General features: G+C 35.0%; 1 protein-coding gene and 1 non-coding gene across 2 annotated transcripts; both read right to left on the bottom strand.

Annotated features, from left to right (window-relative positions):
• Positions 1–1,504: 1,504 nt before the first annotated feature.
• On the bottom strand, positions 1,505–1,610 carry LOC121231053 (small nucleolar RNA R71). Its single transcript, XR_005929122.1, has one exon. It is a non-coding gene; the product is annotated as a small nucleolar RNA R71 (small nucleolar RNA).
• A 736-nt stretch (positions 1,611–2,346) lies between these two features.
• Positions 2,347–6,944, bottom strand: LOC107961736 (subtilisin-like protease SBT6.1). The gene is made up of 7 exons (XM_016897829.2): positions 6,313–6,944; positions 6,084–6,212; positions 5,803–5,955; positions 5,395–5,511; positions 4,806–4,990; positions 4,171–4,412; positions 2,347–2,396 (listed from the first exon to the last, which is right to left on the bottom strand). The coding sequence occupies exons 1-7, from the start codon at positions 6,457–6,459 to the stop codon at positions 2,347–2,349; spliced, it is 1,023 nt and encodes a 340-aa protein (XP_016753318.2). The 5' UTR covers positions 6,460–6,944.
• Positions 6,945–12,601: the final 5,657 nt, after the last annotated feature.

Genomic DNA, 12,601 nt, shown 5'->3' with positions numbered 1-12,601 from the left:
TATGTTTTGTATTCTTTATTCTTCTGAGATGTTTTCCTATTTAGTTATGAACTAAACGCCTAAATACCTAAGGGGAATGAAACCTAAGACGAATCTTGTTATTATTTTTTGAATCGTATGATAAATATTTAACTTGTTCTTAATTCTTGTTTGATATCTGAGGATACTGATTCAAGATATGTTCTTATCCAGATGAGGAATAGACCCTGTCTAAGAGTACTTTTGTCATAATTAAGTGAAGTTGATTACGCGCCTAGAAATAGTGTGACAAGATTTTGTCGGATTAGGGTGAAACCTAATAGGGGGATCCATAGATGAGTTAATGTAACCCTAGAGTGTTAATTAGAGAAAAGTCTCGGTTATTCAGTCTAGGGATTAGACGTTAATAGTCTTGAATAGGGATAACAACATAACTTAGGGATCTTTATGGAACAAGTTGAATGAATACATCGTCCGGTTTGGAGCCAGAATAACAAGTAAAGTCTAGGTGGATTTTCCTTAGGTATTGTCTCAAGTTAATCGATTTTCCCAAAAGCAATTCCCCAATTCTTTTTTCTGTGCGTTCTTAGTTTAGTTAATAAACAACCCGTCCTTATTTCTAGGTTAGATAATAAAAAGATAGTTATTACTAGTACTTTTGGTTCCCTTGGGTACGATATCCCGGTCTTGCCATTACTATACTATTGTTCGATAGGTGCGCTTGCCTTTTAGTCGTGGTAATAGTTAGTCTAGGTTTGATCTTCATTATAAATATTTATTACACGTTACGAATCACGCGGTCAAGTTTTTGGCGCCGTTGCCGGGGAACTGAAATATTAGGAACGCTAAATTTTTATTACTTTAGCCATTTATTTTTCTTGCAATTTAATTTAATTTTATTATTATTATATATTAATTTACTTTTTCTTTCTCTTGGCAGGTTTTTATAGTTTATGACTAGATGAAACCCATCGGACCATTACTTTTTGACGAAGAAATCAATCATACAGTTCGTAGAAATCAAAGAGAGATAAGGTGCAACTTACGATACACGGAGAACGAGCAAGAAGACGATACTCAACCCCCAACCAAAGAGATGGCTGAAAACCAAGGCAATCAGCTACCTCCTGCAATTGCGGCTAATCAAAATCCTGCTCCACGTACTATGTATGACTATGTTAAACCTTCTTTAACAGGAACTGAATCTAGTATAATTAGACCTTTTATTGCTGCAAATAATTTCAAACTGAAACCTAACACAATTTAGATGATACAGCAGTTTGTTCAGTTTGATGGTTTGCAGGATGAGGATCCCAACACTCACTTGGAAAATTTTCTGGAGTTTTGCGACACTTTCAAAATTAATGGCGTTTCTGATGATGCCATTTTCCTTCGGTTGTTCCCTTTCTTACTAAGAAACAAAGCTAAACTGTGGTTGAACTCGTTACCACGAGGGTCAATTACTACTTGGGAGTAAACGACCAAAAAAGTTCTACTCAAATATTTTCCGCCGGCTAAAATGGCTAAGTTACGTAATGATATTTCTTCTTTTGTGCAGATTGACTGAGAAACAGTTTATGATGCATGGGAGAGATACAAGGTCTATTGCGAAGGTGCCCACACCATGGGTTACCTCTATGGCTGCAAGTTCAAACATTTTACAATGGTGTGAATCCCTCAACAAGATAGATGATTGATGCAGCTGCTGGCGGAACCATCAACAATAAAACACTGGAAGATGCCTATGAGTTTATAGAGGAAATGTCACTGAATAATTATCAGTGGCAAGTTATTAGGACAAAGCCAACGAAAACAATTGGCGTTTATAACATCAATTCAGTCACCTTAATCAGGTAGAACTTCTCAATAAAAAGATTGATGGTTTTCTTAGTTCTACGCAGGTACATCCACTAATGAGGTGTGACTCAAGTATAGGAGGTGTGCATACAGAATATCTATCCTTCAATCCTACAACCGAAGAGGAACAAGTCAACTATATGGGTAACAATAACTTTAGATCTCAAAACAACCCATATAGTAATACCTATAATGCAGGTTGGAGGAACCACCCAAATTTCTCCTGGGGTGGTCAAGGGAATCAAAAGCCACAAAATCCTCAGGGTTTTCAACAACAACCCTACCAACAGGAAATGAAGCCAAATCTTGAAGAGATGCTCTCAAAGTTCATATCAGTGTCAGAAACCCGTTTCCAAAATACCGAGACAACACTTAAAAATCAACAAGCATCGATCCAAGGACTCGAAACTCAGATAGGCCAGCTTTCTAAACTGATCTCCGAATGACCACAAGGCATTTGCCAAGTAATACCGAACCTAACCCAAGGGAACAACTCAACGCAATTAATACTCAAGATGACGAAAGAGTCGTTGACCCTGAACTAAAATCGAGGCAAGAAACTGTGGTAAGCAAAGGGAGAGATGAGGTAGGTCAAAATACAAACAAACCAGTGACTGTCGAATATAAACCTCGTGTGCCATACCCTAATGCGATAAGGAAAGACCACTCAGATGAACAATTCGATAAATTCCTTAAACTTTTGAAAAAATTACATATTAACTTACCATTTATTAAAGCTTTGTCGCAGATGCCAAATGCAATGAAATTTTTAAAAGAGCTTTTAGTAAATAACCGGAAGTTGGACAAAGCGTCGCATGTGGAGCTAAATGCAGTCTGCTTAGCTATTCTACAGAAAAAGCTACCCCACAAATTGAAAGATCCAAGGAGTTTTACAATTCCTTGCTGAATTGGAAGTTTAGATATAAGTCATGCATTAGCTGATTTAGGGGCTAGTATTAACATCATGCCTTACAAAATGTTTAAGCAACTAGGGGCACGTTTGGTTCGCTGTATTGGATTAGAGGCGTATTGGATTAGAGGTGTATTGGGATTAGAGGTGTATTGGATTAGAGGTGTAATAGCTAATCCACTGTTTGGTTGAATGTAATGGAATAGGGGCGTAATAGTAATCTTGTGTTTGGTTGAATGGAATAGAGGTGTAATAGCATAATAGAAAAAACTAAAAAGACTAGAATACCCTTAGCATAAATTTGTTTTGGTAAATGATTATTGTTATTGTTATTTAAATTATAATAAGATTTTTATTATCAATAATAAATAATTTAATCATATTTAAACATAATTATTATTAAATATATTTTAATTAAAATATATAATTTAATAAAATTCTTAATAATTAATATTCTTATATTAATTTACTGAAATCATAATATATGATACTGTAAAATATAAATTAACATAATTATTATTAAATATATTTTAATTAAAATATATAATTTAATAAAATTCTTAATAATTAATATTCTTATATTAATTTACTGAAATCATAATATATGATACTGTAAATATAAATTAACATAATTATTATTAAATATATTTTAATTAAAATATATAATTTAATGAAATTCTTAATAATTAATATTCTTATATTAATTTACTGAAATCATAATATATGATACTGTAAAATATAAATTAACATAATTATTATTAAATATATTTTAATTAAAATATATAATTTAATAAAATTCTTAATAATTAATATTCTTATATTAATTTACTGAAATCATAATATATGATACTGTAAAATATAAATTAACATAATTATTATTAAATATATTTTAATTAAAATATATAATTTAATAAAATTCTTAATAATTAATATTCTTATATGAATTTACTCAAATCATAATATATGATACTATAAATGAAAATTTGAAATAATTAATATTAAATATATTTTAATTATAATATATGATTTAAAATAATTTAAAATAATTATAACTAATAAATTATATTTTATGAATTTGTATAATCTAAAATAATAATTATTACATATAATTTAATAATTAATATTAAATTTCATAAAATACTTGATAATAAATTTTCTTATATGAATTTATACAATTTAAAATAATTAATATTAAATATAATTTAATAGTGATATATAATTTCATAAAATTCTCAATAATAAATTGTTCTTATATGAATTTACTAAAATCAATATATAACTTGAGAATTATATTCTGCATAAACATAATTAACTTATATTAAGAAAAAGTTAGATGAAAATGAAATTGTACATCATAATCCATATCTTATATAGTTTTACAACATCAAAAAGTTTGAACATTGATTTTTAATGGTGAGAAAGAAATCTTCTGACCCATTCCAATCGGGCAACAGAAGGTAAACTAAAGAAAACGATCATTTGAGTTGGATGATCGGGAATCTCCTTTCTTCTGTTCTCAGGAATGATACTAACAAGCAGGCATACAACACCCGCAACCACAGGACTTGCCACACTAGTGCCTGATAATTGTTTACAACCAGTACTGATCTTGGATCCCATAATTTCCCGCCCATATGCCACAACATCTGGTTTGACACGACCATAACTGCAAAGATAATCAAACAAGTTTAATATTCATGATCAGGACAATAAAGCTTGCTTAATAAGGGAGTTACACATGGAATATCATAAAGTATATGAAATTGAAAATAATTTAAAGCCTTCATACGATCAACACTAAAAAGAAAGGGCCGATAACAAGACCTCAATACCTTTAAAGAAAAAGTATAGTATAGTAGTTAAATTAATAAGTGACTACTCCAAAATTAAATATATTTTAAGTTTCACTGTCACCATTACACCCCCAACCAAAATAAACTTTCCAGGAGAGGCGTCCTAGCCTTTTTTTTTCTTAAAATGAAAATGATTATGGGCTAGAAGAGCATGTTTTGAACAAAGTGAAGAACAGTTAATATCGTAGAATAGAGCAATACACTACCCATGAGGAATCTCCCAAGTACTCATGCCACGTGATGAAAATGAGGCTATGTGATCACTATAATCGATTCCACCAACACCAATAACATCACTTTGGTCTGCTGGGTTGTTTAAAGTGCCATACAATGGCCCATCATTTCCAATGGCTGACACCATAATAATATTATTGGCTGTTATTTCCCAAACCTGGAGAACCATAAAGCAGCAAGCATTAACCAAAAACGTTCAGCTCCATTGTATGTAAGGATAAGCATGCAAAACTGAATGTGGAAGTTTCAACAGCAGAGTGGGTAACTTCACTGGCTAATCCTTCCATATTTGGAAATAAATGTCCAAAGAAAACAAGCAAACTTCTTCAAAATGCAAAATATTGAAAGAGGAAGTCAACTCATGAATTTGAATGATCATAGCATGTTCATGGGATTTAAGAGAGGCCAAAAAACCTGTGGGAAGCAAGTGAATGCATTATGATTGAAGCATTTCCACATGCCACTACAACCAAACTTAGACAATTTTGCAGTTTTGAAACAAAATTATTAATGATGCTTGACAAATGAACACCAATAAACCACAGGCCATGAGAATCATACCTTCTCTACAAATGGGAGATCCAAGTAATCAGGTCCACCTATGCTCAAGTTTAGCACATCCATGTTGATTGCAATAGCATAGTTGAAAACATCAAGGAACCAAGATGTATATGATACCTGCAATAAGCTGAGAGCAAAATTCTCATAATCCAGCCAAATTTTATAGAATAACAAATGTTAAAGGGAAAGTCCTTAGGTTGATGGATATACTATATGATATATATCTTCTAATTATAGTAATGAACAGTTCAAAAGAGCTTCCAACTTCTGTAGTGCATGCTAGGAATTTTCAAATGGATCAAATATAAAGGAAACCAACAACAAAAAGGGTGAGATTTGCAAAGGTCTGGTGCAACATCCAATCAAAATACAAAAACAAACAAAATATCCAACACCAACTTGTGTTACCTGTGCATCAGTAAAAACACGGAAAGCATAAATTTCAGTATCTGGTGCAAAGCCAAGACATTCTGCGTCCTCACCAGCAATAACACCAGCCACAAAGGTCCCATGTCCAAGGTTATCATTCAAAGTATCCTCATTGGTCCAATTAGTTCGTTCCTGAAAAATTTACTCGCAAGAGTGATTATCAGAACTCCCTATTGAAGACCAACAAGTTATTTTCAATAAGAAAATAATTTCACACCAACAAAAGTTCAACTAACTTCATTTTCCCACTAATGATGTACCTTAATGTTTCGGAAGTGAGGATGATCAGCACGTATTCTAGTGTCGAAAATAGCCATTTTGACTTTAGCACCGGTATACCCTTTTCTCCAAAGAGCATCCGCTCCGAACAAGGAAGTAACTTGAGACCTCTGCGATATAAAAATAAGAAATTCCATAACTTTCCTCCCTCGTTTAAATTCTCATAAATTTGGCTTTGGGAAATTTAGTTAATCAAATTAAAATTTTTACCTGCATCAAAAGATGGCGACTCCAATTAAGTGAGGAATTACTTAAACCTAAATGGTGGAAATGTTTCTCTTTTTCACTAAACAACATCAAAAGATTGAGCAGAGAGCATGGTGTGGCGGGATTGCATTGGCGGGAAAATGCCCTCATCAGATAGAGAGAAGAGGAAGAGGTAACTCTCTGCCTTCTTCGGTTAAAGCTTGAGAGGGAGTTGTTGCATCTTCAGCTTCCGACAACCTCGTCAATCTAAAGCTTCTGGGTCTGTTACAGAAAACAAAGAAAGAAAGGAGAAGAATTTGGGGCTTCTGGGTTAAAACTTCTGGGTCTGTTACAGAAAACAAAGAAAGAAAAACAGAAGCAGCTCTCTTCTTGCCTTTCTCTATGGCATGCTCGACAAGAAATTGGGGCTACTGGCCGAAGGCGAAGCAAGCAATGAAGGAGATAAAGAGAGACAGACCCAGGAAACAGAGGGCAAATTAGGGCGTGAAAAATAAAACGGATGTAAACTGAGGAGAAGCCAGGGATTAGAAAACAGAGAATTTCGGGGATTAGGGGCGTAACGTATTAGGGGTGTATTAGGCAATACATTGAACCAAACACCTGCTTAAGAGGGGCTTAAGTGGGGCCCACGGATTAGGGGTGTATTGGCTAATCCAATACACCCAACCAAACATAGTGTAGGTCTTTGGAAACCTAAAAAAACTAGGATGGCATTCAATTGGTAGATAAAACTATAAGATTCCCTAGGGGTATTATTGAAGATCAACTCGTGAAAATAGATAAGTTCATATTTCCCGTTGATTTCGCTGTTCTAGACATAGAGGAGGATAATAACACCCCTTTGATTTTAGGAAGGCCCTTTTTAGCAACTGCTAAAACAATTATTGATGTTGGCACAGGTGAGCTTACACTTCGTGTGGGAGATGAAACGATCACCCTTCAAGCTCGTAATTTTAGCATCACATCAAACATTGAAGGTAATAGTCCACACCAATATACTAAAACTAACAATATGACTTTGTAGAAATTAAGCTTCAAATAAGTTCGTGAACCATGTTCCAGAAATGATAGAGGACACATTCATGAAGAACGAAGGCTACGGATAGAGGAGATAGACGAATGGCGAGTACACAAACTGAGAACACATGATAAATCAAAACTTCGTCACAACAAGGTCGATACCTCTCCAAATCAACTTAAGGTTGGCAATAAAGTCTTGCTAGATGCCGCAGATCCCTCCATTGTCACTACCACACCGAATGAGGAAATCCCTCTTACGGTACTCAGTATTTTTCCATTCGGTACGATGGAGGTGAGTCACCCCAAGTTCGGTACTTTTAAGGTAAACAACACTCGTTTAAAACCTTATTTTGATGAGATTGATAGAAGGAATGAGGAGTACGAACTCCTCGAACCACCCTGACCATTCACTAGAGAGGTAAGTCGAGCTTAGACTATAAATAAGCGCTTCCTGGGAGGCAACCCGAGCACTAACATATTTTGATTTCTTTATTTTTAATTTCTAGCAATTTAAATCACTAACTTTATCTTTGAATTGCAAAGATTTTCAGCATACACGGCCAGGCACACGGGCATGCCTAAGGCAGTGGCCAAGCAGGGGAAGAGACACGGCCGTGCGATACAGCCGTGTGGAAGCAGGACATGATTCCCCCAAAACACGGGATGCAATAAAACCCCACGGGCGTGCGACATGGCCATGGGCGAAATTGATAGGCGAACACGGGCGTGGTATCCTAACACATGGCGTAGGAGAAACGAACCACGCCAGACACGGCCGTGCGACATGATCACGTAGCGACACGGCTTATACACATGGGCGAGCGAGAAGACCGTGGGCGACATCTTAATTCGTGACAAACACGACTGAGCCACGGCACACACAGGCATGTGCTCCGGCCGTGCCACTTGAAAAATTAGAATAATTATCTTATTTTATTTTTCTTTTATTAAGTTTTTAAGATTCATTTGTTTTTATGATTCATTTTTTTCCTTGTAAAAATGGCTTACCTTCAGAGTCAAGCTTGCCATCCAGAGTTACCTCCAATACTCGATCTTGTCAATCCAAGAATATCATTCGTTCTTAATATAGGAAGTTTCACTTCTCTCCCTATCTTATTTTTATACTCTAAAATATATCTTTGTACATTGAGGGCAATGTGCATCTTAAGTGTAGGGGATAATTATTTCATTATCAGAAAAATCCTTGAATAATCACCTTGTTCTCATGAAAAACTCTCATATCATATTTAGGATAAATTTTAATTGATTTATGATTTTGATTGATATATCTTGAATTAAAACATAAGGATTTATGCATTGATTATTTAAACTTTAAGACATTAGAGAATCAAGCATGATAAGTTGATTTTTAAGAAATTAAAATTATAGATTGTTTCCCCAAGTCTAGCTATTACTTTGAATTAGAATTCACGAGTCTAAACATCAAAAAGCCATAATTTTTTTTGTGAGATTTTTGAGCCTTTTGAGCATCTATTCATACTTTCATGCTCACTTTTATTATTGCTTTGAGTGCGTCAGTATTGAACTGTTATTCTAGAACTTGCTTGATTATGCATGTCGAGACCACACTATTTGATTTGATATATCAAAATGATTAAGGCACTTAGGATTAACCCACTCATGCCATGAAAAGCCTACCTCCACGATTAACCCCTAGTAAACGCCCTTGAGCCCAACAAACCAATTCTTGTATTAGCCTTAATATTAACCTTTAACCCATTATTATTGAAATCCCCTAAATTAATCCCTATTTTTTGTCGAGATTTGAGTTGAATGGATTACGTAACTATGTTTTGTCTTGATATTTAGTCTATATTGTTTAACTTGTTCTTAAAAAAAAACTATGTATACATATCTGTAATTTCATATTCTGAGAAAAGCTCTGTTGTACGCAAGTGAAGATTAACTATTTTTTGTAGTTAAGGCAACTGTTCAAGTCAATCTCAATTTTAACCCTTTCTTTCAGCTTGTGACCACACCCCCTAACCAAGCTTCATTACAACCTTTTAAAAGACCTTTTGATTCATGTATCATCTTAAATTATAGTGGTGGAGATTTGATTTTCATGCAAGCCTATGGTAATGACTTTTCATTATTGAATATTGAGTGCTACATACTTAAACACCACGAGTAATTTGAGTGAATCTTTAGTGAGGATGTGAAACTCTGTGATATTCTGAATCAAAGGTAATTACTTAGATGAGGAGAGACACCTATGTTTGCATGATTAAATACTCAACTTGGAATGTTTGAAACTTTTATGTTCTTTTAGTTGGATTCTCAATGTATGATTACCTATGAATTATTTTGAGATATTATCGATAAGAATTATAAGTTAAGGAGAATTTATTTTGATTATAAGTTGAGGATTTTTCTTGAGGATAAGCAAATGCTTAAGTGTAGGGGTATTTGATAAACCGTAATTTATACATATTTTTACCCCATGTTTAAAGCATTTTATAGATGATTTCTCATTAGAATTGGTGAATTCGATACTCCTAATGCTTTAATTCCATGTTTTGTACTTAGGAGAGCACCAAGAGTCAAAAAGAGCCAAAAAAGGGACAAAACGGACCAAATCAAGAAGATGACACGGCCTAAGCCTTGCCACACGGGCATCTCACACGCCCGTGTCTTTCGAGGGTGTCAACCAAGCCTTTCACGATTCACACGACCGTGTGCAATTTAAAAGATCGAACACGGTCTAGCAGTCACGTCACACAGCCGTGTCACACGGGTGTGTCCCTACCGAGCCTAAGTTAAGTCCAATTTGAAAAAGGCCACTTTTGAGGGTTTTTAGGCATTACAAAGCCTATAAATACGCAGTAGAGGAGGTGGAAAAGGGGAGACGGAGAAGGCGGTAAGGAATTACCCCAAGGAAGTCGATTGATCCATCTCAGAAGCTGGATTCATCATCAAGACAGAAGATCTCTCCTCAATTTCCCTTCAAGAGTTTTTGGTTTTCTTTATGTTTTGTATTCTTTATTCTTCTGAGATGTTTTCCTATTTAGTTATGAACTAAACCCCTAAATACCTAAGGGGAATGAAACCTAAGACGAATCTTGTTATTATTTTCTGAATCGTATGATAAATATTTAACTTGTTCTTAATTATGTGTTCTTAATTCTTGTTTTGATATCTCAGGATACTGATTCAAGATATGCTCTTATTCAGAGGAAAATTAGACCCTGTCTAAGAGTACTTTTGTCATAATTAAGCGGAGTTGATTGCGCGCCTAGAAATAGGGTGACAAGATTTTGCCGGATTAAGGTGAAACCTAATAGAGGGATCCATAGATCGAGTTAATGCAACCCTGGAGTGTTAATTAGAGAAAAGTCTCAGTTATTCAATCTAAGGATTAGACTTTATTAGTCTTGAATAGGGATAATAACATAACTTAGGGATCTCTACAGAACAAGTTGAATGAATACATCGTACGGTTCGGAGCCAGAATAACAAGTAAAGTCTAGGTGGATTTTTCCTTAGGTATTGTCTCAAGTCAATCAATTTTCCCAAAAGCAATTCCCCAATTCTTTTCTCTGTGCGTTCTTAGTTTAGTTAATAAACAGCCCCTCTTTATTTCTAGGTTAGATAATAAAAAGATAGTTATTACTAGTACTTTTGGTTCCCTTGGGTATGATATCCCGGTCTTGCCATTACTATACTATTGTTCGATAGGTGCGCTTGCCTTTTCGTCGTGATAATAGTTAGTCTAGGTTTAATCTTCATTATAAATATTTATTACTTGTTACGAATCACGTGATCACCAACCTTATGGCCATAGCATGGAGAACGAGCAACTAAACTACATGGGTAATAATCCTCGACCTCAAAACAATCCATTTAGTAACACTTACAATACAGGTTGGAGGAACCATCCCAATTTTTTGTGGGGAGGCCAAGGAAATAAAAGACCACAACATCCTTCGGGTTGTCAGCAACCACCCTACCAATAGGAAAATAAGCCGAACCTTGAAGAGATGCTCTCAAAGTTTATATCAGTGTCAGAAACTCGTTTCCAGAACACCGAGACAATAGTTAAAAATCAACAAGCGTCGATCCAAGGGCTCGAAACTCAGATAGGCCAGCTTTCCAAACTAATTTCCGAATGACCACAAGGTAGCTTGCCAATACTGAACCCAACCCAAGGGAACAGCTCAACACAATTAATATTCAAGATGAAGAAGGAGTTGTTGAGCCTGAACCAGAACCGAGGCAAGAAACTGTGGCAAGCGAAGGTCAAGGTGAGGTAGATAACAATAAAAACAAAATGGTGAATGTCGAATATAAACCTCGTGTGCCATACCCCAACGCGACAAGGAAAGATCGCTCAGATGAACAATTTGGTAAATTCCTTAAACTCTAAAAAAAATTACATATTAACTTGCAGTTTATTGAAGCCCTATCGTAGATGCCAAACGCAGTGAAATTTTTAAAAGAGCTTTTAGCAAATAAGTGAAAGTTAGACGAGGCGTCGCATGTGGAGCTAAACACAGTGCGCTCAACTATTCTGAAAAATAAGCTATCGAACAAACTAAAAGATCTAGTGAGTTTTACAATTCCTTGCTTAATTGGTAGTTTAGATGTTAATAATGCATTAGCTGATTTAGGGGCTAGTATCAACGTCATGCCTTATAAAATGTTTAAGCAACTAGGTCTCGAGAAACCCAAATAGACTAGGATGAGCATTCAACTAGCAGATAAAACCATAAGATTTCCTAGGGGTATTATTGAAGATGTGCTAGTCAAAATCGATAAATTTATATTTCTCGTTGACTTTATTATTTTAGACATAGAGGAGGATAGCAACACTCCTTTAATTCTGGGAAGGCCCTTTCTAGCAACTGCTAAAACAATTATTGATGTTGGCACAGGTGAGCTCACGCTTCGCGTAGGAGATGAAACACTCACCCTTCAAGCTCGCAATTCTGACAACACATCAGAAATTGAAGGTGATCGTCTAAACCATTCTATTAAAACTGACTACATGATACAACCCACTTTACAGGAGATAAGTCTGAAGGAAGTACATGAGCCACTCTCAAACAATAGTAAAGGATCTATTCATAAAGAATGAAGGCTACAAATAGAGGAGCTAGATAATGGCGAACACATAAACCGAGAACACACGATAATCGAAACTACGCCAAGACGAGCTTGATACCTCTCCAAATCAACTTAAAGTTGGAGATAAAGTCTTATTAGATGCCACAGATCCCCACATTGTCACTACCATACTGAATGAAGAAAT

Source organism: Gossypium hirsutum, chromosome A06, assembly GCF_007990345.1.
Source record: "Gossypium hirsutum isolate 1008001.06 chromosome A06, Gossypium_hirsutum_v2.1, whole genome shotgun sequence".
NCBI classification, from domain to species: domain Eukaryota; kingdom Viridiplantae; phylum Streptophyta; class Magnoliopsida; order Malvales; family Malvaceae; genus Gossypium; species Gossypium hirsutum.
The sequence above is the reverse complement of the archived record's forward strand: the minus strand, read 5'-3'. Positions and strand labels throughout refer to the sequence as shown.

Bases quoted from the DNA above. Each gene is read 5' to 3' on its own strand.
- LOC107961736 (XM_016897829.2), bottom strand. From the start codon at position 6,459: ATGAGGGCATTTTCCCGCCAATGCAATCCCGCCACACCATGCTCTCTG. The intron at 5,512-5,802 runs GTAACACAAGTT...AGCTTATTGCAG, and splicing joins GTGTTTTTACTGATGCACAG to GTATCATATACATCTTGGTT. The intron at 4,991-5,394 runs GTATGATTCTCA...ATGGTTCTCCAG, and splicing joins ATCTCCCATTTGTAGAGAAG to GTTTGGGAAATAACAGCCAA.